The 23,161-nt window shown below is 55.2% G+C and overlaps 3 protein-coding genes across 3 annotated transcripts; 1 reads left to right on the forward strand and 2 right to left on the reverse strand.

The window, feature by feature from the left end:
* Positions 1 to 266: 266 nt before the first annotated feature.
* On the forward strand, positions 267 to 17,135 carry RUVBL2 (RuvB like AAA ATPase 2). The gene is made up of 15 exons (XM_060174116.1): positions 267 to 578; positions 4,130 to 4,184; positions 4,465 to 4,520; positions 5,263 to 5,404; positions 6,094 to 6,223; positions 6,380 to 6,446; positions 7,064 to 7,170; positions 7,252 to 7,345; positions 7,682 to 7,805; positions 8,101 to 8,195; positions 8,273 to 8,391; positions 15,407 to 15,526; positions 15,726 to 15,855; positions 16,805 to 16,919; positions 17,024 to 17,135. The coding sequence occupies exons 1-15, from the start codon at positions 567 to 569 to the stop codon at positions 17,047 to 17,049; spliced, it is 1,392 nt and encodes a 463-aa protein (XP_060030099.1). The 5' UTR covers positions 267 to 566; the 3' UTR covers positions 17,050 to 17,135.
* A 168-nt stretch (positions 17,136 to 17,303) lies between these two features.
* LHB (luteinizing hormone subunit beta) lies at positions 17,304 to 17,894 on the reverse strand (the record flags this gene model as incomplete). Its single annotated transcript, XM_007535978.2, has 2 exons — positions 17,304 to 17,546; positions 17,709 to 17,894. Coding segments are annotated over 2 exons (429 nt in total), but the record flags the coding sequence as incomplete, so codon positions are not given.
* Positions 17,895 to 18,842: 948 nt separating this feature from the next.
* SAXO3 (stabilizer of axonemal microtubules 3) lies at positions 18,843 to 20,989 on the reverse strand. The gene is made up of 5 exons (XM_060174117.1): positions 20,834 to 20,989; positions 20,512 to 20,712; positions 20,237 to 20,398; positions 19,624 to 19,742; positions 18,843 to 19,278 (listed from the first exon to the last, which is right to left on the reverse strand). The coding sequence occupies exons 1-5, from the start codon at positions 20,987 to 20,989 to the stop codon at positions 18,906 to 18,908; spliced, it is 1,011 nt and encodes a 336-aa protein (XP_060030100.1). The 3' UTR covers positions 18,843 to 18,905.
* Between the last annotated feature and the right edge of the window lie 2,172 nt (positions 20,990 to 23,161).

The raw sequence follows: 23,161 nt of genomic DNA on the forward strand, positions 1-23,161 counted from the left end.
CCTGCAGTGAAACCTAGCGGCCACCAGGAGGCGGTGCCCGGCCCCCGGAGAGCGCCATTGGTCCGATTTCGGGGGCGGGGACTTTCCCGTCTTCTCATTGGTGGACGGGATCAGCTTCGTCCCGCCCCCCCGGCGCCTGGGTAGACGAGGCGAGCTCCAGGGGGCGAAGATTGTCACCGCGCCATCCGATTGGCCTCGCTCCCTGTCAATCTGGAGCTCGAGGCCCCTAAATTGGTGGAGAGGAGAGGGTGGGATTCGGAGACGGAGCGTGGGCGACGTGCGGTTGCCCTCAGAAGTGCGGAGGGTTTTGCAATCGGCCTCTGCAAGGAGGCCTGGGTAACAGGAGGAGGGGTCAGGAGGCGCCGGGAAGCGATCCAGCAGGTCGGGCCACCCCGCGTCCGGCCGGCGGGGTGAGGGGCGGGGCCGGAGGGTGAGCCGACGCCCCCCCCCCCCCCCGGGGTGAGTTCAGGAGGCACCACTGAGACTGAGGACCCGCGGCCTAGAGGGGCGGCCTCGCCCCCAGCGCGCTTCCGTTTCCGCCAGGAGCTTGGCGGTTGGTGAGCATCATGGCAACCGTGGTGAGTGGCGGCGTGCGGAGCGCTGGGGGACGGACCAGCGTCTCGAGTTCGGGGAGGAGGGTCTGACGCCCAGTGTTTAGGGGACTGGCTGGGTCTGGGTGTAAAGGGGCTGGGGGAACCCCCGGTTCTGAGGGAGGAGGGGCTGGGGGTCCCAGGGTCTGGGGTGCAGGGGTTGGGGTCCCAGGGTCTGGGGTGAAGGGGTTGGGGGTCCCTGGGTCTGGGGTGCAGGGGTTGGGGAACCCCCGGTTCTGAGGGAGGAGGGGCTGGGGGTCCCCTGGGTCTGGGGTGCAGGGGTTGGGGTCCCAGGGTCTGGGGTGAAGGGGTTGGGGTCCCAGGGTCTGGGGTGAAGGGGTTGGGGTCCCAGGGTCTGGGGTGCAGGGGTTGGGGGGCCCTGGGTCTGGGGTGAAGGGGTTGGGGTGCCCTGGGTCTGGGGTGCAGGGGTTGGGGGGCCCTGGTTCTGGGTTGCAGGGGTGGGGTCCTAGGGTCTGGGGTGCAGGGGTTGGGGGTCCCCTGGGTCTGGGGTGCAGGGGTTGGGGTCCCAGGGTCTGGGGTGCAGGGGTTGGGGTCCCAGGGTCTGGGGTGCAGGGGTTGGGGGTCCCAGGGTCTGGGGTGCAGGGGTTGGGGTCCCAGAGTCTGGGGTGAAGGGGTTGGGGTCCCTGGGTCTGGGGTGCAGGGGTTGGGGGTCCCTGGGTCTGGGGTGCAGGGGTTGGGGAACCCCCGGTTCTGAGGGAGGAGGGGCTGGGGGTCCCCTGGGTCTGGGGTGCAGGGGTTGGGGTCCCAGGGTCTGGGGTGAAGGGGTTGGGGTCCCAGGGTCTGGGGTGCAGGGGTTGGGGGTCCCTGGGTCTGGGGTGCAGGGGTTGGGGAACCCCCGGGTCTGAGGGAGGAGGGGCTGGGGTTCCCCTGGGTCTGGGGTGCAGGGGTTGGGGTCCCAGGGTCTGGGGTGCAGGGGTTGGGGTCCCAGGGTCTGGGGTGAAGGGGTTGGGGTCCTAGGGTCTGGGGTGAAGGGGTTGGGGTCCTAGGGTCTGGGGTGAAGGGGTTGGGGGCCCTGGATCTGGGGTGCAGGGGTTGGGGGGCCCTGGGTCTGGGATGCAGAGGTTGGGGTCCCAGGGTCTGGGGTGCAGGGGTTGGGGGCCCTGGGTCTGGGGTGAAGGGGTTGGGGTCCCAGGGTCTGGGGTGCAGGGGTTGGGGGGCCCTGGGTCTGGGATGCAGAGGTTGGGGTCCCAGGGTCTGAGGTGCAGGGGTTGGGGGTCCCCTGGGTCAGGGGTGAAGTGGTTGGGGGTCCCCTGGGTCAGGGGTGAAGGGGTTGGGGGTCTCCTGGGTCAGGGGTGAAGTGGTTGGGGGTCCCCTGGGTCAGGGGTGAAGGGGTTGGGGGTCCTAGGGTCTGGGGTGAGGGTGTTGGGGGCCCTGGGTTTGAGGGTGAAGGTGCTGGGGGTCCTTGGGTTGAATGTGCTGGGGGTCCGTGGGGTGAAGGGGTTGGGGTCCCCTGGTCTGAGGGGCGGGAAAGCAGCTGGTATCTTGTCTCCAAAGCTGCTCCCGTCCCCGGACCTGTCAGGCTCTAGAACTCCAGCTCCCGCCTTCCTCCCTCAGCCCTCGGGTCTAGACAACCCGGAATCTGCCTCCTGCCCTTAGGGGGCTGCCATTCTAGACACTGCCGGGTGGGCAGCACACGTGACGGTGACCGGAAGCAGAAAGACTTTCATGCTGGAGGCTCCAAAGGTCCCGGGTTCGGTCCCGTTACCACCAGCCAGAGTTGAGCAAAAAGTATTCACTCGAGGCCTTTTCCTTTTACTTTCTTTTTATTTATTTTATTTTTTATTTGCCTCCAGGGTGATTGCTGGGGCTCTCGGTGCCTGCACCACGAATCCACTGCTCCTGGAAGCCACTGTTATTTTATCGTTGTTGTGGTTATTATTCCCTTTGCCTCTCTCTCTCTCTCTCTCTCTCTTTTTTTTTTTTACCAGAGCACACTGCTCTGCTCTGGCTTATGGCGGTATGGGGGATTGAACCTGGGACTTGAGAGCCTCAGGCATGAAAGTCTCTTTGCATAACCATTATGCTATACCCCCACCCTCTGTTGTGGTTGTTATTATTGTTATTGATGTCGTGGTTGGATAGGAGAGAGAGATATGGAGAGGGGAGGGGAAGACAGGGAGGGGGAGAGAAAGACAGACACCTGCAGACCTGCTTCACCGCCTGTGAATCGACCCCACTGCAGGTGGGGAGCCGGGGGCTCGAACCAGGATCCTTACGCCGGTCCTTGACTTTGTACCACGTGCACTTAACCCACTGTGCCAGCGCCCTACTCCCACCCTTGTTGTTTTATTGTTGTAGTTGTTGTTGTTGGATAGGAGAGAGAGGAGGGGAAGGCAGAGAGGGAGAGAAAGACAGACACCTGCAGACCTGCTCCACCGCCTGTGAAACGATGACCCCTCCCCCCGTGGGTGGGGGACCGCCCGGCCCCAGTTTGCATCTTTTCAAGATGCTTTGTTCCTTCTCTGGACATGCAGAGACCCTAGAATCTGCCCAGCAGCTCAGATGTCAGGTGGGCCTCCTTTAGTGAGCTGGCTTTGATGTAATCCGGTGGGGGAGGCAGGGAGAGGAGCACACAGGGAACAATACTGGGGCAGCGCAGTGCTGGGGGTGTCGGCAGGGCTCTGGCCATGTCCAGCTCGGTGCCTCTTCTGCACTGATGTCTGTCTTTACAGTGCGGTCTGTCAGAGCACTTTCACCGCTGCAGAATACTCCCAATACCAAATATATGTCAGGTCCTAGAGACAGAGATGTGGGTAAGACTCACAGTTCTAGGGAGTCGGGCGGTAGTGTAACGGGTTAAGCGCACGTGGCGCGAAGCACAAGGACCGGCATTAAGGATCCTGGTTCGAGCCCCCGGCTCCCCACCTGCAGGGGAGTCGCTTCACAAGTGGTGAAGCAGGTCTGCAGGTGTCTGTCTTTCTCTCCCTCTCTCTGTCTTCCCCTCCTCTGTCCACTTTCTCTGTCCTATCCAACAACAACGACATCAATAATAACTTCTTCTAGCGTTTGCCCTTCTTCCGTAGCCAGTCAACAGCGTCAGGTTGAGCCTGATGTCAAGTTTCGAGACATCCTTTGAATCTGGAGAGGTGGCAGTGTTGTCTATGTGGGTCCTAGTCTGTCTGTAGCCGCAGGGGCAGTTCGGGTCGTCTCTGGCTCCCCAGCGATGGAACATAGCGGCGCACCGGCCATGGCCTGTTCCATAGCAATTGAGGAGGGCCCAATCATAATGTGCTAGGTCAAAGCCGGGTTGACCCTTGCAGGGTTAGTAACTACAATGATAAAACAACAAGGGCAACAAAAGGGAATAAATAAAAGAAAAAAGACACAGTCCTTGTCTCCTTGAGACTCTCATGAGGTCATCCAACTAGCGTTTGTAGGTGACAGCCCCGAGGGTGCTGGTGACAGGTGTTGGGGCCGTAGCAGGATGACGGCCCTCAAGGGAAGTGGGTGGAGGGCAGAGGAGGGGTGACAACGGGGACCTCAGAGGGGTGTTCTCACACGTCTTCTTCCTCCCACAGGCAGCGACGACCAAGGTCCCAGAGATCCGAGATGTGACGAGGATTGAACGCATTGGTGAGTGAGGCGGGCCGGGACCCTGAGCCGGGCTGCCCCTCATACTGTCTGGGGGAGGAGGAGCAGTCCAGGCTGCCCTGGTGGGGCTCCTATAGGATGCCTGGAAGTCAGAAAAGGAGGGTGTCGCTGACTGTTTGGCCCCCCATGTGCCGCACACACATGCGGTCGGGAAGTGGCACTGCCGAGTCCCACAGATGGCTGCATGTTGAGCTGAAGTTGGCCGAGACTCGGACACAAGCTGGCCGGTAACTGCCCTTCTGGTTATTTCCTCCACTCACAGGTGCCCACTCCCACATCCGGGGGCTGGGGCTGGATGATGCCTTGGAGCCTCGGCAGGTAGAGCGGGCTGGGGCCGTGGGCAGGCTGCTCTGGGTGGGCCTCAGCTGGTTCAGTGGATCGGTTGTGACTCACGCAAGAGGTTCTGAGTTTGATCCCTGGCCTTGCATTTACCCAGGATGATGCTCTGGTCCTCATTCTTTCTCCCTCGTTAATTAATAAAAGTGGGGCCAGGCGGTGGAGCCCTCTGTTGAACATACACAAGGACCCAGGTTCAAGTCCCTCGTCTCCCTAGCCCTGTAGGGGGAAAGCTTCCTGAAGACTGAAGCAGTGCTGCGGGTGTTCCAACCCATCTCTTCCTTATAAATAAAAAGCAAATAGAAGAAGAAGCCCTCCAGATCTCTGGCTACTAATTTCTAAAAATTCAGCTGCATCTGGAAGTTGGTCTGTTAAAAATTATAGTAAGGGAGTTGGACGGTAGCGCAGCAGGTTAAGCGCACATGGTGCGAAGCGCAAAGGGCCTGAAAGATCCCGGCTCCCCACCTGCAGGGGAGTCGCTTCACAGGCGGTGAAGCAGGTCTGCAGGTGTCTGTCTTTCTCTCCCCCTCTCTGTCTTCCCCTCCTCTCTCTATTTCTCTCTGTCCTATCCAACAACGACGACATCAATAACAATAAGACAAGGCAACAAAAGCGAATTAATAAATAAATATTTAAATAAATATTTTACAAAAGAAATATATGGATGTCCCCTGGGTGTGGGTGTGGCGGGGCCGCCCTGTGAGCTCTCTCGCCCTCCCTGCAGGCTTCCCAGGGCATGGTGGGACAGTTGGCAGCACGGCGGGCAGCCGGAGTCGTGCTGGAGATGATCCGGGAAGGGAAGATTGCCGGGAGGGCAGTGCTCATCGCGGGGCAGCCGGGCACTGGAAAGACGGCCATCGCCATGGGTGAGACCCCTGGGGGATGGTATGCTTCCGGTCGGTCCCTGCCAGACGGCCAGGCCAGGCCCAGGTTCCACCAGCCCAGGGGAGCGTCAGCTTAGATGCTCAGGATTCGTACCCTCAAGCTGAAGGACCTCAGGACAGGCCACTTAGGGCCTGCTTGGCAGCTGTGTGAAGTCTCCCCCGCCTGCTTCAGTATCTCTGGACTCATTGACGGGTTTGGCAGGGCGCCCCGTGTTCTCAGCTCTACCGAGCTCCAGCTTGCTTGCTTTCTGCCTCCAGGATGATCAGAGAGGCTCAGTGCCGCCACTACAAATCCACTGCTCCCAGTGGCCTTTTATTTCTGTTTAACTGGATTAGACAGAGAAATTGAGAGGAGAGGGGAAGATTGAGAGAAAGCTAGACACCTGCAGACCTGCTTCTCCACTTATGAGCAAACCCCCCACACACACAGGTAGGGAGGGGGCTTGAACCCGGATGCTTGTACGGGTCCTAATGCTTGCTCCAGCTTTTTCATCCGCACCCCCTACAGAAGAGAGGAGTTGTGCTGAAGGAGGGTGTACCTCATGGAAGGGAAGAAGCTCCCTTGCAGCCCCTGTTTGGGACCCCAGCCACTGCCATCTGTACCCCCAACCCACACTACGTTTTGTTTCTGTCTGACTGACCCCGTCATGCCCGGCTCCTCTCCTCTCCAGGCATGGCGCAGGCGCTGGGCCCCGACACCCCGTTCACTGCCATCGCTGGCAGTGAGATCTTTTCCCTGGAGATGAGCAAGACAGAGGCGCTGACGCAGGCTTTCCGGAGGTCCATCGGCGTGCGCATCAAGTAAGCTGGGCCCCAGTGTGTGTGGGAAGCGGGGGAGGTCTCCTGAAGACTCAGGCGGCACGTCCCAGCAGCCTCAGCCCTGAATGCAGAACTGATGGGAGTTAGACACCCCAGGGCCCAGCCTGCCGGCTCGCTCCTCACACCTGCTCTCCCTAGGGAGGAGACTGAGATCATCGAAGGGGAAGTCGTGGAGATCCAGATTGACCGGCCGGCCACGGGCACGGTATGTCCACTATGCCATCTCCCCCACTTAATTTTTTTTTTTGTATTTATTTTCCCTTTTGTTGCCCTTGTTGTAGTTATTATTGTTGTTGTTATTGATGTCGTTGTTGTTGGATAGGACAGAGAGAAATGGAGAGAGGAGGGGAAGACAGAGAGGGGGAGAGAAAGACACCTGCAGACCTGCCTCACCGCCTGTGAAGCGACTCCCCTGCAGGTGGAGATCCGGGGGCTCGAACCCGGATCCTTGTGCTTTGCGCCACCTGCCCTACCGCCCACTGCCCCCCACTTACTATTAGAGAGAGAGAAGGAGCCGCACTCAGGCACATTCGATGGTGGGGTCAGGCTCAGGGCCTTGTGCTCGAGAGCCCAGTGCTTTGTCCTCCACGCCGTCTCCTTGGCTGCCTAGACGCTTGTTCCGTGCGTCTGGTGGTGACTTGCTCAAGTGTGTCACCGTCCAGTGAGGGCACATGTCGAGCACATGCAGGCTGTTCTGTCTGACACATGTGTAGACCCATCACCTCCGTCAGGACGGAGTCACACCATCAACCCCGACAGCATCCTTATGTCAGGGAGACTGGGGGCCCTCTCAGATTCCCTCCCCTGGCATGTCCCCCTCAGGGCTCCAAAGTGGGCAAGCTGACACTCAAGACCACAGAGATGGAGACCATCTACGACCTGGGCACCAAGATGATTGAGTCCCTGACCAAGGACAAGGTCCAGGCGGGGTGAGCAGTTTCGGTCACACCCAGCAGCCTGGGCTGGGCATCGAGAGCCCCACCTCCTCTGACTCCCCTCCCCCCTCGTAGTGATGTGATCACTATCGACAAGGCCACGGGCAAGATCTCCAAGCTGGGCCGCTCCTTCACTCGCGCGCGGGACTACGACGCCATGGGATCCCAGGTGGGCATGGACCCTAGGGGTCCCCTCGCTGCAGGCCCCAGGGGGTTTCTGCCTCCATCTTCCCCTCATCCTCGGGGCCTGTACCCCCATCGTCACCCCAGCCCTGTGGCCATGGGACTCTTGAACTTCGCTCTTTGTTTGAGCTGTCTCAGGTCCCCTGGGACCCCTATGTCCTTGAGCACTTTCAGACAAGTGGCCTGGATATCCCTGAGCGACACCCACCTGGACACCGAGCTCCAGTCCAGGGCGCCCCAGTCTCGCCCAGACAGCACTCCTTAGGGCGCCCCTCTCATGCCTTCCTCTGCTCTTGCCTCCGCTGACACCCGGGCTCCATAGACCAAGTTCGTGCAGTGCCCGGATGGGGAGCTGCAGAAGCGGAAGGAGGTGGTGCACACCGTGTCCCTGCACGAGATCGACGTCATCAACTCCCGCACCCAGGGCTTCCTGGCCCTCTTCTCGGGTGGGTGAGGCCCCCACGTCTGTGACTATTCCTCCCTCCCTCTCTCTCCCGCCCTGCTTGCTGTCTTCTGTGGGCGAGACACCCCTGACCCTTGCCAGTGCCGACCCTGCCAGGTGTCGTCTGAGGACACTCCCTCCTCTCTGGGGTTGCCCCAGGCTCCCTCAGCCAGTAACTGCGTGTCACTTTCGCCCCTCCACCTCTCCTTCCTGTCCCCGCACCGCATCTTCCCCTGTCTTTGCACACCCCTTATGCACCCTATCTCCTGACACCCCCTTGCCACCCTTGCCTCCTGAAGGTGACACAGGAGAGATCAAGTCAGAAGTCCGAGAGCAGATCAATGCCAAGGTGGCCGAGTGGCGTGAGGAGGGCAAGGCGGAGATAATCCCCGGGGTGAGTAGCCCAGGACGGGCGGTTGTGGGGGGTGGCAAGCCTAGGGGTGAGTGTGACATGTCACCACGTGCTCCCAGGTGCTTTTCATCGACGAGGTGCACATGCTGGATATCGAGAGCTTCTCCTTCCTCAACCGGGCCCTGGAGAGTGACATGGCACCCGTCCTCATCATGGCCACCAACCGCGGCATCACCCGGTAAGCGCCCACCGGCCCCCTGGGAGCGCTGGGGGCAGGCAGCGGAGTCCTGTGTCCAGTGGGCTTGGTCCCTAGGCGGAGAGTGCTCGTGTGTTGGAGGGGACAACCCCAGGAATGGGGCGGTGGGGTGCCTTCGGGGCCAGGCCAGGGAGGCCGCTCTGCTCGGGGAGGGTGTCCGCAGACCAGGCTCTTCTTTTTCTTCTCGTTGCCCCAAAGTTGGCAGTTCACGACTGGTGTGCTGGGGTGCAGGCTGATCTCAATGGGCTCTCTGCTTGAGTGCCTGCCACCACGTGTCAGCCCCGCTTGGCTCTCATTTCTCACACACACACTCCCATCATTGATTTAAAAATTTTTTTTTTTTTATTTATTACTACTTTCTTTTTTTCTTTTAATGACTTTTATTTATTTACCAGAGCACTGCCCAGCTCTGGTTTATGGTGGTGCAGAGAATTGAACCGGGGACTCTGCATAACCATCTTGCTATCTACTGTTACTTTTTTAAAAAAATATTTATTTCCTTTTTGTTGCCCTTGTTGTTTTTATTGCTGTTGTAGTTATTATTGTTGTTGATGTCATCGTTGTTGGGTAGGACAGAGAGAAATAGAGAGAGGAGGGGAAGACAGACACCTGCAGACCTGCTTCACCGCCTGTAAAGCGACTCCCCTGCCCTGTAGGTGGGGATCCAGGGGCTCGAACTGGGATCCTCAGGCTGGTCCTTGGTACCACGTGCCCTTAACCCACTGCGCTACTGCCGACTCCCTACTGTTACTATTTTTTTTCACCACTCCCATCACCAGAGGTCTGTCCCCCTCCCCACTGCCATACATAAACACTGTGGTTCTCCCACAGTCTTGGAAATAAGTTGACGTTTGTTTCTTTCACATCTGTATGTTCACTTGTCAGTGTTCTGCAGATGAGTGAACCATTCTCTACTTGTCCTTCCCCTCCTGACTTGCCCCACTGAGCATCACCTTCTCCAGTTCCATCCACTTCATCCCAAGGACACAATCTCATCTTTTTACTGCTGCATAATACTCTGTTGAGTATATGTCCCATAGCTTTTTTAAACAAATTTTCTTTTTTTTTTTTTAAATTTATTTTATTTATTTATTCCCTTTTGTTGCCCTTGTTCTTTTATTGTTGTGGTTATTACTGTTGTTGTTGTCGTCGTTGGATAGGACAGAGAGAAATGGAGAGAGGAGGAGAGAAAGACAGACACCTGCAGACCTGCTTCACCGCCTATGAAGTGACTCCTCTGCAGGTGGGGAGCCGGGGTTCGAACCGGGATCCTTATACCGGTCCTTGTGCTTTGCGCCACCTGTGCTTAACCCGCTGCGCTACAGCCCGACTCCCTTTTAATTTTTTTATATTTATTTATTTCCCCTTTTTTTTGCCCTTGTTGTTTTATTATTGTACTTAATGATGTCGTTGTTGGATAGGACAGAGAGAAATGGAGAGAGGAGGGGAAGACAGAGGGGGGGAGAGACAGACAGACACCTGCAGACCTGCTTCACCGCCTGTGAAGCGACTCCCCTGCAGGTGGGGAGCCGGGGGCTCGAACCGGGATCCTTAAGCCGGTCCTTGCGCTTTGCGCCACCTGCGCTTAACCCGCTGCACTACAGCCCAACTCCCAAGTTTTCATTTTTTTTTTAATATCTTTATTATATATGGATAGAGACAGGTAGAAATTGAGAGGGAAAGAGATGATAGACAGAGACAGAGAGACAAACCTGCAGCCCTGCTTCACCACCTGTGAAGCTTTCCCCCTGCAGGTGGGAACCAGGGGATCGAACCTGGGTCCTTGCATATTGTACCATGTGCACTCAACCAGGTGCGCCACCACCTGGCCCCTTCCCATAGCTTTTTTATCCAGTCACCCGTGAAGGGCATTTTGGTTGTTCCCAGGCTTTTGCTATAGTGAATAAAATCACTGTGAACATGGGTGTGTACGTATCCCTTCAAATCAGTGTTATTTTGTCTTTGGGGTAAATGCCTAGTAGTGGGATTGCCGGGTCATAAGGCATTTCCATTTGTATGAAAGGATTCTCCACTGCTCTCCAGAGTGGCCGCACCAGCCCGCACTCCCACCAGCAGCGAGGTCGAGCTCCTGTTTATTGATGGAGCCCATTCTCACAGGCGTGAGGTGGAATCTGTGTGGTTTAATTTGCATTTCTCTGAATTGGAGCATTTCTGTATATGCCTGTGGGTCATGTGTATCTTCTTTAGAGAACCGTCTACTCATATCTTCTGCCCACCTAATTGGGTTATTTGATCTTTATTATCATTTTTTAATCAGAACTCTGCTCTAGCTTATGGTGGTGCTGGAGATTGAACCTGAGACCTTTGGTGCCTCAAATTTGAGTCTTTTTACATCACTAATATGGTGTCTCCCGGTCCCCTCACCCCATTTTTTTAAATTTATTTTTTTATTTCTCTGTTGGGGAATTAATGTTTTACATTCAACAGTAAATACAATAGTTTGTACATGCATAACATTTCCCAGTTTTCCATATAACAATATAACCCCCATTAGGTCCTCTGTCATCCTTCTTAGACCTCTATTCTCCCCACCCACCCACCCCAGAGTCTTTTATTTTGGTGTGACACGCCAACTCCAGTTCAGGTTCTACTTGTGTTTTCTCTTCTGATCTTGTTTTTCAACTTCTGCCTGAGAGTGAGATCATCCCATATTCATCCTTCTGTTTCTGACTTATTTCACTTAACATGAATTTTTCAAGGTCCATCCAAGATCGGCTGAAAACAGTGAAGTCACCATTTTTTACAGCTGAGTAGTATTCCATTGTGTATATATACCACAACTTGCTCAGCCACTCATCTGTTGTTGGACACCTGGGTTGCTTCCAGGTTTTGGCTATTACAAATTGTGCTGCCAAGAACATATGTGTACACAGATCTTTTTGGATGGGTGTGTTGGGTTCCTTAGGCTATATCCCCCGGAGAGGAATTGCAGGATCATTGGGTAGGTCCACTTCTAGCCTTCTGAGAGTTCTCCAGACTGTTCTCCACAGAGGTTGGACCAATTGACATTCCCACCAGCAGTGCAGGAGGGTTCCTTTGACCCCCACACCCTCTCCAGCATTTGCTGCTGTTACCTTTTCTGATGTATGACATTCTCACAGGAGTGAAGTGATCTCTCATTGTTGTCTTGATTTGCATTTCTCTGACAATCAGAGACTTGGAGCATTTTTTCATGTGTTTCTCGGCCTTTTGGATCTCTTCTGTGGTGAATATTCTGTCCATGTCCTCCCCCCATTTTTGGATGGAGTTATTTGTTTTGTTGTTGAGTTTGTCAAGCTCTTTATATATTTTGATTATTAAACTCTTGTCTGATGTATGGCATGTAAAGATCTTCTCCCATCCTGTGAGGGGTCTCTTGGTTTGGGTAGTGGTTTCTTTAGCTGTGGAGAAGCTTTTTAATTTGATGTAGTCCCATAGGTTTATGCTTGCCTTAGTCTTCTTTGTAATTGGATTCGTTTCATTGAAAATGTCTTTAAAATTTATGCGGAAAAACGTTCTGCCAATATTTTCTTCTAAGTATCTGATAGTTTGTGGTCTAACATCCAAGTCCTTGATCCACTTGGAATTTACTTTTGTATTTGGTGAAATAAAGTGGTTCAGCTTCATTTTTCTGCATGTTTCAACCCATTTTTTCCAACACCATTTGTTGAAGAGACTCTGCTTTCCCCATTCAATAGTCTGGGCCCCTTTGTCAAAGATTAGATGTCCATACATGTGGGGCCTCATTTCTGGGCTCTCAATTCTATTCCACTGGTCAGTGTGTCTGTTCATGTTCCAGTACCAAGCAGTTTTGATGACAGTGACCCTATAATACAATTTCAGATCTGGGAGTGTGATGCCTCCAGTTCTGTTCTTTCTTCTCAAGATTGTTTCGGCAATTCTAGGTCTTTTCTGGTTCCAGATAAACACTTGTAGCATTTGTTATATTCTCCTAAAAAATGTGGTTGGGATCTTGATAGGGATAGCATCAAATTCGTAGATGGCTCTGGGTATTATATTCATTTTGATGATGTTAATTCTTCCAACCCATGAACATGGAATATCTTTCCACTTCTTTGTGTCTTTTTCAGTTTCCTTGAGTAGTGACTCATAATTTTCAGTATACAAGTCTTTCACTTCTTTGGTTAGGTTTACTCCTAGATATCTTAATTGTTTTTGATTTCTGGATTTCAATTTGATTTCAATTTCTTCTACCTTAGTGTTTGCATAGAGGAATGCCACTGACTTTTGAATGTTAACTTTGTAGCCTGACACCTCACTGTACTGCCCGATGAAATCTAAAAGCTTCTTGCTGGATTCCCCAGGCCTTTCTATGCATACTATTATGTCATCTGCAGATAGGGAGAGTTTGACTTCCTCTCTTCCAATCCGCATCCCTTTATTTCCTTGCTCCTGCCTGATTGCTATGGCAAGAACTTCCAACACTATGTTGAATAGTAATGGTGATAGTGGGCAGCCCTGTCTAGTACCTGATCTGAGGGGAAATGCTTCTAGTTTTTCACCATTGAGTATGATGTTGGCTGTAGGTTTGCTATACTCTACTCCACTATCTTCAGGAATTTTCCATCTATTCCCATTTTTTGCAGTGTTTTGATCATAAAGGGATGTTGCATTTTGTCAAAGGCTTTCTCTGCATCTATTGATATGACCATGTGGTTTTTGGTCTTGCTTTTGTTGATGTGGTGGATCACATTGATTGATTTACGTATATCAAACCAACCTTGCATGCCTGGGATAAACCCCACTTGGTCGTGATGGACAATCTTCTCCTTCTCCTTCTTTTTTAAGGAAGTGGTTATTTATTTATTCCCTTTTGTTGCAGTTATTATTGTTATTGATGTCATCATTGTTGGATAGGACAGAGAGAAATGGAGAGAGGAGGGGAAGACAGAGAGGAGAAGAGAAAGATAGACACCTGCAGACCTGCTTCACCGCCTGTGAAGCGACTCCCCTGCAGGTTGGGGAGCCGGGGGCTCAAACTGGGATCCTTATGCCGGTCCTTGTGCTTTGTGCCCTGTGCGCTTAACTCGCTGCGCTACCGCCCGACTCTCAACAGTCTTCTTAATATACTGCTGTATCCGGTTGGCTAGAATCTTGTTCAACATTTTAGTATCTATGTTCATCAGAGATACTAGTCTGCAGTTTTCTTTTTTGGTTGTGTCCCTGTCTGCTTTTGATATCAGAGTGATGTTGGCTTCATAGAAACCGGTAGGGAGCATTCCAGTGTCTTCAATCTTCTGGAAGACTTGTAAAAGTAGAAGTATTAGTTCTTCTTTGAAGGTTTTGTAGAATTCATTTATAAAGCCATCTGGTCCAGGACTTTTAACTTTGGGAAAATTTTTGATAACTGTTTCAATTTCATTAGCTGTGATGGGCCTGTTCATGTTATCCACTTCCTCTTTACTTAGTTTTGGAAGTTGGTAGGTATCTAGGAAATCATTCATTTCTTCCAGGTTCTCTAGCTTGGTGTCATATAGTTGTTCATAGAAGCCTCGCATGATATGTTGAATTTCTGCAGTGTCTGTTGTGATATCTCCTCTTTCATTTACTATCCGATTTATCTGGGTCTTCTCCCTTTTTTGTTTTGTGAGTCTGGCTAAAGGTTTGTCGATTTTGTTCACTCTTTCGAAGAACCAACATTTATTTTCATTGATCTTTTGTATGGTTTTCTTATTCTCAATGTTATTTATTTCTGCCCTAACTTTAGTGATTTCTGTCCTTCTGGTTGCTTTAGGATTCCTTTGTTGTTCTTCTTCTAGGTCTTTAAGATGTGCAATCAGGCTGTTTATTTGTGCTTTTTCTTGTTTCCTAATGTGTGCTTGTATAGCTATAAACTTCCCTCGCAGTACTGCCTTAGCTGTGTCCCAAATACTTTGATAGCTTGTGTCTTCATTTTCATTGAAGTCTCGAAACATTTTGATTTCTTCCTCTATTTCCTCTTTGACCCAGAAGTTGTTAAGAAGTGTACTGTTGAGCTTCCACATTTTGGGACTATTCCTAATCTTTTGTTGATTTTTTTTTTTTTTTTTAAATGAGAATGACAGGAGATAGAAAGAACCAGACATCACTCTGGCACACATGCTGCTGGGTTTCGAACTCAGGACCTCATGTTTGAGAGTCCAGTACTTTATTCACTGCGCCACCTCCCAGACCACTGTTTTGTTTTTTATTTAAGATTCATTTATTCGGGAGTTGGACAGTAGTGCAGCGAGTTCAGCACATTTGGTGTGAAGCACAAGGACCAGCGGAAGGATCCCGGTTCGAGCCCCCGGCTCCCCACCTGCAGGGGAGTCGCTTCACAGGCGGTGAAGCAGGTCTGCAGGGGTCTATCTTTCTCTCCTCCTCTCTGCCTTCCCCTCCTCTCTCCATTTTTCTCTGTCCTATCCAACAACAACATCATCAATAATAACTACAGCAATAAAACAACAAGGGCAAGGCAACAAAAGGGAAAAATAAATGAAAAATTAAAAGATTCATGTATTCATTGAGAGCCCAGAGCATCATCACTCCAGTATTTGCAGTGCCAGGAATCAAACCTAGGGCCCAGGGCTTCAGGGACTCCCTTCACCACTGCACCATCTCCCCAGCCTCAGCCAGGACACTTAGAAATGTTGAGGGATGTCGTGATGTGTCCCAGGAGCCTGATGGCTTTTCCCAAGGAGCAGTGAGCGCGTCAGTGTTTGCTTTTGAGGGTGGGCGGCCAGTTCAGGAACCCAGTTTCCCAGTTTCGTAGCTGTCACCTTCACCTCACTCCGAAAAGAACAGCCTCCCCAGAAGGAGCATCTTCTACTTCCTGCCTCCTGCCCCGAGCTGGGCTCGCTGCAGCTGGGACAGGGCAGCTCAGGCAGGGGCGCAGGACCTTGGCACAGTAATCCTGGGTTGGCACCAGCAGGGGCTGAAGGCTTCGTGCTTTAGGGCTGGGGAGAGGGTGTGTTGACAGTACTTCCAGAGGCACCCACTGTCCCCTGCACCTCAGGATCCGAGGCACCAGCTACCAGAGCCCCCACGGAATCCCCATCGACCTGCTGGACCGGCTGCTGATCGTCTCCACCTCCCCCTACAGTGAGAAGGACACGAAGCAGATCCTGCGGATCCGGTGCGTCAAGGCCTCAAGGCCGTGGGGTTCTGGGGGTGGGGGCAGTGCAGGGTAGGGCAGGAGAAGGAGTGGCTGTGGCTGGCAGAGGGTCCGGAGGGCCAGCCCACCCTTCTGTGGCCTTGAGGACACAGACTCCCGGGTGCGGTGAGGGGGCGGGCGCTGGCTGAGCTCCTGCCCTGCCCTCCCTGGCCGCCCACAGGTGCGAGGAGGAGGACGTGGAGATGAGTGAGGACGCCTACACGGTGCTGACGCGCATCGGCCTGGAGACCTCCCTGCGCTACGCCATCCAGCTCATCACTGCCGCCAGCCTGGTGTGCCGGAAACGCAAGGTCAGCCGCCCGGGCCAGGACCCCCACTCCCCCACTCCCCCACTCCCGGGGCCTTGGTGGAGCTCAGTGTCTAGCTTGGTCTTCCTCTCCGACCTGGTCCTCGGTTCAGTCCCTCCCCAAAACAAAGGACTTTGGAATGTTGCATTTAGTCTTACAATTGTGTTGTTCCAGGGGGTCAATCTCAAGACTTTGTGCTCAACCACTGAGCTACACCCCCTGCCAAGAATGTGTGTGAGGGGGAGAGTGGGGGGGAGTATGTTTAAAGATTTTACTCAACCCCTCCTGCAGGGCAGGGGCAAGCTTCACAAGTGGTGAAGCAGGGCTGCAGGTGTCTCCCTTATCTTTTCCCCACTTTATCTCCTCCTTCCCTGTCAATTACTCTCTGTTCCATCCGATAATAAAAAATAAATTAAAATAATAACATAGAGGGGGGGGGAAAGATTTTACTTACTGTGCGAGGACCCAGGTTCAAGCCCCCAGTCCCCATCTCCGGGGGAAAGCTTTGCGAGTGGTGAAGCAGGGCTGCAGGTGTCTCTCTGTCTGTCTCCCTCGCTATCCCCCTATTCCTCTCAATTTCTGGCTGCCTCTGTGCAATAAATAAGGATCATTAGAAAATATTTTTTTAAATTAAGGTTTTTCTTATTAGTGACACAGGGCATCACTCTGGTACACATGCTGCCAGGGATTGAACTTGGGACCTCATGCTTGAGGATCCAGTGCTCTATCCACTGCACCACTGGGAGTGTGCTCTCAGAGGCAGGGGACTTTCATCTCTCGGGTTGGTTTTTCCTGTATCCCATTTCACAGATGAGAGTGGATACAGAAAAACCAGAAACTGAGCTTTGGGAGGGGGGATTTGAGCCCAGGCCACCTGGACTTGGAGCCTGCTCTGTCTCCCTCCCAGGGAGGGGCTCCCACTCACTGAGGCCTCTCCCCACCCCACCCCCAGGGCACGGAGGTGCAGGTCGATGACATCAAGCGGGTCTACTCGCTCTTCCTGGATGAGTCTCGCTCCACTCAGTACATGAAGGAGTACCAGGACGCCTTCCTCTTCAACGAGCTCAGTGAGTGGCCCCCTCCTCGCCCCCCAGGCTCTGCCCCCAGAGGATGGGAGGGGGAATCCTGCCCCTGCCCGGCTGACCAGGGCCTGCCCGTCTGCTCTCCACAGAAGGCGAGACCATGGACACCTCCTGACCTGACCTGACCCACCCCACCCCAGCCCAGCCCCGTTTTCTACCACAGTCCTGACATTGACTTTGTATAAAATCGTTCTGAAACTGCACTCAGTGTGGTGTGTGTGTGTGGGGGGGGGGGTATATTGGGGATTGAGGGTACACGTGTCCCTTTGCCCAAAGAAAGCCAAGCCCAAGAGTGCAGGTTGAGAAGCCTTTATTGGGGGGCCGGAAGGTTGGGCAGCTCCAGGACAGTCCGAATGGGAGGTGGGGCCCTCAGAGGAGGAGCAGGCCTGGGAGGGGTGGGTGTTCACAGGCGCCAGGCAGGGCCCTGGGGCCCCCGCAGTCAGAGCTGCTGAGGCGGCAGGGTCCACAGTGACAGCTGAGGGCCACGGGGAAGGAGACCACAGGGTCCACACCGGGCGGGCAGCCGGGCAGCTGGACGGAGGCAAAGCGCAGCTCCCGGTAGGTGCACACGGGCTGGGGCACCGGCGGCAGGGCGGCGGGCAGCACCCGCACCTGGACACCAGGGTGGTGTGAGCGCCCCTCTGGCACCAGGCTCCTCGAGCTCCCCCACGGGAGTCAGACCCTAAGCCCCCCCAGAAAAACATACCCAGTCCCCAGCCTTGGCCTGGCCACCCCACCCTGCCCACAGCCCTCGCCACCCTCCATGGGCCTCACCATGCTGGGGCAGTAGCCGGCGCAGATGCTGGTGGTGAAGGTGATGCAGAAGGGGCAGGCCTCGCTCTCGGCGGCCAGCGTGGCGTTGACTGGCCGGCACAGCGGCCTCAGGGGCCCCCCGGATGCCCACGTGCCCCCCGCACACAGCAGCAGCCACAGCAGCAGCCCCTGCACCAGGCCAGTGAGTCAGGGCTGGCCTGGGGCCCCTGCTCCCCTCACCTCCCCACACACTAAGCCCAGGGTCTCGGTGCAGAGACAGTCCGCTCAGCCCCTCTCCGTCAGACCCACCTCAGGACCTGGCCCACCCAGTCTTCCTCCTGGCAGAAATCCACTTTGCCCGCCGCCGTTCACTCTCTATAGACAGAAGCCTCATGAGCGTCCCCCTCTTCCCGCCAGCTGACCAGGCCCCCCCCCCCCCACCTCACCTGCAGCAGCTCCATCCTTGATTTCTCCCCTGTGGGGTTTCCTTGGTCTTATACCCACAGGCTGAGGGGGCGGCAAGGCCAGTGGGGGTGGCAGTTTGTGGGGTAACCTGGACACTAATCCCCCCGGGGGCGAGAGGCGGGCAAGGTCAGGGAGGGGCTCCGAGGAGCACCCACTCTTGAGTGACTTCCCAGAAGCAGCAGACATCCAAGGTGAAGCTGATGTCACAGGTTCCAGCCTCAGCTGCCAGGGAGCTGTGGGGAGGGGCACTTGACAAGCAGCGAAGCAGGCCTGCAGGGTCTCTCCCTCTCTCCCCCCCTCTGTCCCCCTCTCAATTTCTCTGGCCTATCGAATAAAATGACAAAAATCACCACCAGGAGCAGTAGCTGCATAGTGCTGGCACAGAACCCCAGCGATAACCCTAGTGAGAAAAAAACAGACTCCGGGCATTGCCCCCACCCCTTGTGGAGGTGCTGGGGCCTGCCGCTAACTGGAATCGCTCCCCAAGGAGGAGGACTCCATTCTCCCTAGCGATCGATCGCGATCACTCAGACTGGGGTTAGCTGATTCCTGACTGCTGCACTTGCTGTGACCCAACTTAGTTGGGGGTGATGAGATTCAGTGCTCAGAGGCGGGGTCTGCTGCTCCTAGACGCCCCCCACCCCCACCTTCAGCAGACTCAGAGCCCCCAGAAACCAGGACACCAGAGCGGACCCCGCAAAGGACTTGGTTTAGTCTGTTTAACTCTGTCACCGGCGGGCCCCCGCATCCTGCTCACACCCGCGCGGGCCGCCCGCTGCCGTACTCGGCGCTCTCAGGGCGATAGGCCTGCGGGGCGCTGAAGACGCCGGGCACCGCCTGCCAGTGGGGGCCGCCCCAGGGCAGCTCCAGCGGGCAAAAGCGGTCGAGCGTGCGGAGCGGGTGCAGCGGGGGCCCGAAGGACTCCTGCGCCAGGGAGCAAAGCCCCCGGTGCGGGACGGCAGGCTGCACGGGGCGCGCCCGGGGCACGCGGAGGGTGGGCGGCCGCGGTGGCCGGGAGGCGCGAGGGAAGGGCGGCCGCAGGGGACCCCGACCCCGGGCCCGGGGCGTCTCCTCGAAGCTCCAGTAGGTCAGCAGGTCCTGGCTGGAGGATGCAGCCAGCTCCTTCCTGGGGGAGGGAGGCAGGGGAGGGCACCAGTGGGTCCCTGGATGAGGCTGGAGTTCCACCGCCAGTTCCGGGGAGGATGTGACAAACCCTTTGGAAGCGTGGGGCCAGGGATTCCAAGACTGGAGTTCTGGGTTGTCAGGCCCAAGAGTCAGGAATGGGCCTTCCTTCATACCCCTCTCCTCCCAAGGACTGGAAGACTAATGTGTGTACCCCCTCACTGCATCTCTCCATCCCTGCAGACTGGATTCTGCGAGGCGGCACCGGGGCTAGCTAGGTGCAGAAGCCAAAGGCGGTGGAGGTGCGGGGAGCCGCCCGCAACCTGGTCCACCGCAGAACCCAGCTCACTTGGAGAAGTCCCGGGCCGTCGTGGTCAGATACAGCTGGTTGCGGTCCAGGACGGCCAGGTCCGGGACCATGAACGGCCGGCCGGCCAGCTCGGGATTGTGGGTCCAGGGGACTAGAGCCTGATAAAACGGGAGAGACGGGAGGGGGGGGGTGAGCAAGGGGATTCAGGGCTGGAGACACAGCATAATGGTGATGCAAACGGACTCTCGGGCCCGAGGTCCCAGATTCAAGCCACGCCCCCCCGGATTATTAGTTGCACCCCCAGCCCGGGGGCCGAATTGCGGGTATTCACTCCTCAACTTCCCCGAGGCCAGCAACCCCTCGGCAGGGCAGTGGGGCAAAGTCCAGTCTTCAACCCGAATCCGCCACAGAACCCCTTGACCACGCCCCAGGGGGGGGGTCAATTTTATTTTGGCCACGCCCTCAGCCACACCCCCAGGTTGGCCTTATTGGACACGCCCCAGGATAACCTAGGCCACGCCCCAGGGTTACCTCCTAGGCCACGCCCCCAGGGTTACCTCCTAGGCCGCGCCCCCAGGGGCCCCAGGGCGGGAGTCCCCTCCTGGGCGCTCGGGAAACCTCGCTCCCGGGTTTGCCTCCGCCGCCCCCCTACCTGGGAGGGGCCCCCGCGATGGTGGTCGGCGAGCTCCAGGGGCTGAGGTCCGAGGGCGCAGGGGCCGCCCGCGTCCAGGCAGGGCCAGCCCGGGAACTGCTCCCGCGTCTCGCTGCAGTGGTCCTTGGTGACCAGCGGGAGGCGCCCGCCGCGGAGCCGGAGCTGCGGGGAGGCGACGCGGGAGCCCAGGCCAAGGAGACGGGGACACCCCCGCACCCCACCGCCCTTGGTATCCCCTCGCCCCAGGCCTGGACCACCCCGCTCCCCCGACTCACCTTCTCCCCTAAGTCCTTTATGCCCAGTGTCCGCGTGGGGTCGGCGGGCTCGGCCGCCCTGGGCTGCGCGTACGGCCCGCACTGGGTCTTGGGCACGTAGGCCGAGCCCGAGGTGGTCTCCCACCGGCTGATGACCTCGTCGAAAGCCCAGACCGGGACATCCCGCTTGGAGGCGGGGGGCAGGGGCTCGGCCAGTGTGGACTGGGGAGAAGGCACTGGTCGGGGGCACAGCCCTACACCCCCCCACCAAGCCACCTGCTTCCTTGACCCCTCACCCCGGACCCTTCTTCCCAGGGGGGAGCCCGGCCCCCTGTGCCCTCACCCGCAAGGTGGGTGGGGGAAAGGACACGGGCGGGATGGGGTGGTGGGCGACGCCGCTGCTGGTGAGGTGCCACTGGGGCCAGGACGCGGACCCCTGGGAGGCAGAGATGGGGGCGCGCAGGGGCCCATAGCGCAGGGCCAGGGTCAGGCCGGCCATGGTCCAGCCCCTGCCGGGTAGCCAAGCTGCCGCCGGGCTTGTTGTGGCTGTTGCCCCAGTGACAGGACCCGCCCACCCCGACCCCAGCCAATGGGGGGGGGGTCTTCAGGCCCGAGGATGAATGGATCCGGGGACCGACAGGAACTCAGAGAAATGGGGGGCAGGGTGAAGGGAGGGCCGGTCGGGGAGGTGCCACAACGGTTTATACAACAGACTTTCGTGCTCTGAGGCACCAGATTCCATCCCCGGCCCCACAAGCCAGAGCTGAACACTGCTCTGGTTCAACATTGATGCATCTCATTTAAAATAGGGAGAGGAGGGGCCAGGTGGTGGCGCCCCTGGTTAAGCGCACACACTACAGTGTACAAGGAACCAGGTTCAAGGCGCTGGTCCCCACCTGCAGGGAGAAAGCTTCACGTGTGGTGAAGCAGGGATGCAGGTGTCTCTCTGTCTCTCTCCATCTCCACTGCCCCTTCCCTTCAATTTCTCTCTGTCTCTATCTAATAAGAAATAAATAAGTACGAGCAGCAGATCGCTTTCTCTCCTCTCCTCTCCTCTCCCGGATCAACTAGGAATACCAAAGGAGACCACCCGGACCGAAACAAGACAGGACTAGAATGACCACAGAAACCCAGTAAATCACCCGTGAGTACAAACACGCGTGGCTGGTGACAGAGAGGAGAGAGGGGCCTAAGGAGAGATTAAGTGACTGCTAACAGTTCGACAGTTTGTCAGTGGAGACACCACCTCCAGTCTGCTCCACCAACAAGGGGACAGCTGAAGGGAGGAAAGGACTCCCCAGAGACTCACCAAGTACAACTCTGAGTCTCCATTGCTACTACCCTCAGAATCTGGAGCAGCAACAGGGAGGGACACCAGGGCACAGAGATCTAACCAGGAAACTCAGGAGAAGACCTATACCTCGGTGGCATAGCTGAAGGGCTGTGAAAGTCTCTTTGCATAACCACTGGATTATCTCTGCCACACCCTGCTTTATCTCTTGGTCAGGAGTCAGTGATTAAGCTAAGAAGCCTATTGATAGTTGAAAAGCCCTCAGGCTCCCATAGCCTACAGGGGAAAAAAAAAAGGCTTTTACACCACTGAACTCCAACTCAGGGATTGAAAAACCTCTTAACTTATATAAAATGGTTAAAACAACAAGAAAAAATAATGGAGACTCGAACCAGGACAAGAGTCCAGCTAAAAGTCCTCCAGAGGGCGAAGCACAAAACAACGAGTTCAACATCCAAACATTAGCTAAGGAAATAATAACAGGAGTGAGTAAAGAATTTGAAAAAATTGTAATCAGAACTGCAGGAACAACAAATGAGAATATGGAAGAAAATTCTAATAATCTCATGGTTATTAGAGAGCTGAAAGCTGAAATTGCTGAGCTAAGAAGGCAACTAGCTGAACAAGCTAAAACAGTATCAGAGCAGGGCAACAAAATAGATGAACTCCAGAAAGCAGTAGAGGGCAGAGAGAATAGAATCAATGAGGCTGAAGACAGAATCAGCAAGATTGAGGATGAATTAGAGACAACTAAAGAAGAAGTAAGAGATCTCAAAAAGAGATTAAGAGATGCTGAAAACAACAACAGAGTCGTATGCGATGACTTCAAAAGAAACAATATACGCATTATTGGCTTACCAGAGGAAGAAAGAGAAGGGGAGGAAGAAAGCGTTCTCCAGGCCATAATAGCTGAAAATTTCTCTAGTCTAGACAACACCAAAGACATAAAGATTCAAGAAGCCCAGAGGGTCCCAAACAGAATTAACCCAGACCTAAAGACACCAAGACATGTCATACTTAGATTGGAAAGGAATAAGGATAAAGAAAGGATCCTCAAGGCTGCAAGAGAAAAACAAAGAGTCACCTACAAAGGAAAACCCATAAGATTAGCAGCAGACTTCTCCATACAAACACTACAGGCCAGAAGAGAATGGCAAGATATCTATCGAGTGCTCAAAGAGAAAGGCTTTCAGCCAAGAATACTATATCCTGCTAGATTGTCATTCAGACTAGATGGAAGCATCAAAACCTTCTCAGACAAGCAACAGTTGAAGGAAGCAACCATCACCAAGCCTGCCTTGAAAGAAGTTCTGAAAGGTTTCCTATAAACAACCAGACCACCACAAATAGAACATATATCAAAACACTCTAAAACTCTAC

This window comes from Erinaceus europaeus, chromosome 2, assembly GCF_950295315.1.
Source record: "Erinaceus europaeus chromosome 2, mEriEur2.1, whole genome shotgun sequence".
Classification (NCBI taxonomy): Eukaryota; Metazoa; Chordata; class Mammalia; order Eulipotyphla; family Erinaceidae; genus Erinaceus; species Erinaceus europaeus.

Coding starts and splice junctions, on each gene's coding strand:
- RUVBL2 (XM_060174116.1), top strand. Junction 5,405..6,093: donor AAAGACGGCCATCGCCATGG/GTGAGACCCCTG, acceptor TCTCCTCTCCAG/GCATGGCGCAGGCGCTGGGC. Junction 16,920..17,023: donor CTTCCTCTTCAACGAGCTCA/GTGAGTGGCCCC, acceptor TGCTCTCCACAG/AAGGCGAGACCATGGACACC.
- SAXO3 (XM_060174117.1), bottom strand. CDS start 20,989: ATGGCCGGCCTGACCCTGGCCCTGCGCTATGGGCCCCTGCGCGCCCCC. Junction 20,713..20,833: donor TTCCCCCACCCACCTTGCGG/GTGAGGGCACAG, acceptor CCTTCTCCCCAG/TCCACACTGGCCGAGCCCCT. Junction 19,743..20,236: donor ATCGCGGGGGCCCCTCCCAG/GTAGGGGGGCGG, acceptor CCGTTTTATCAG/GCTCTAGTCCCCTGGACCCA.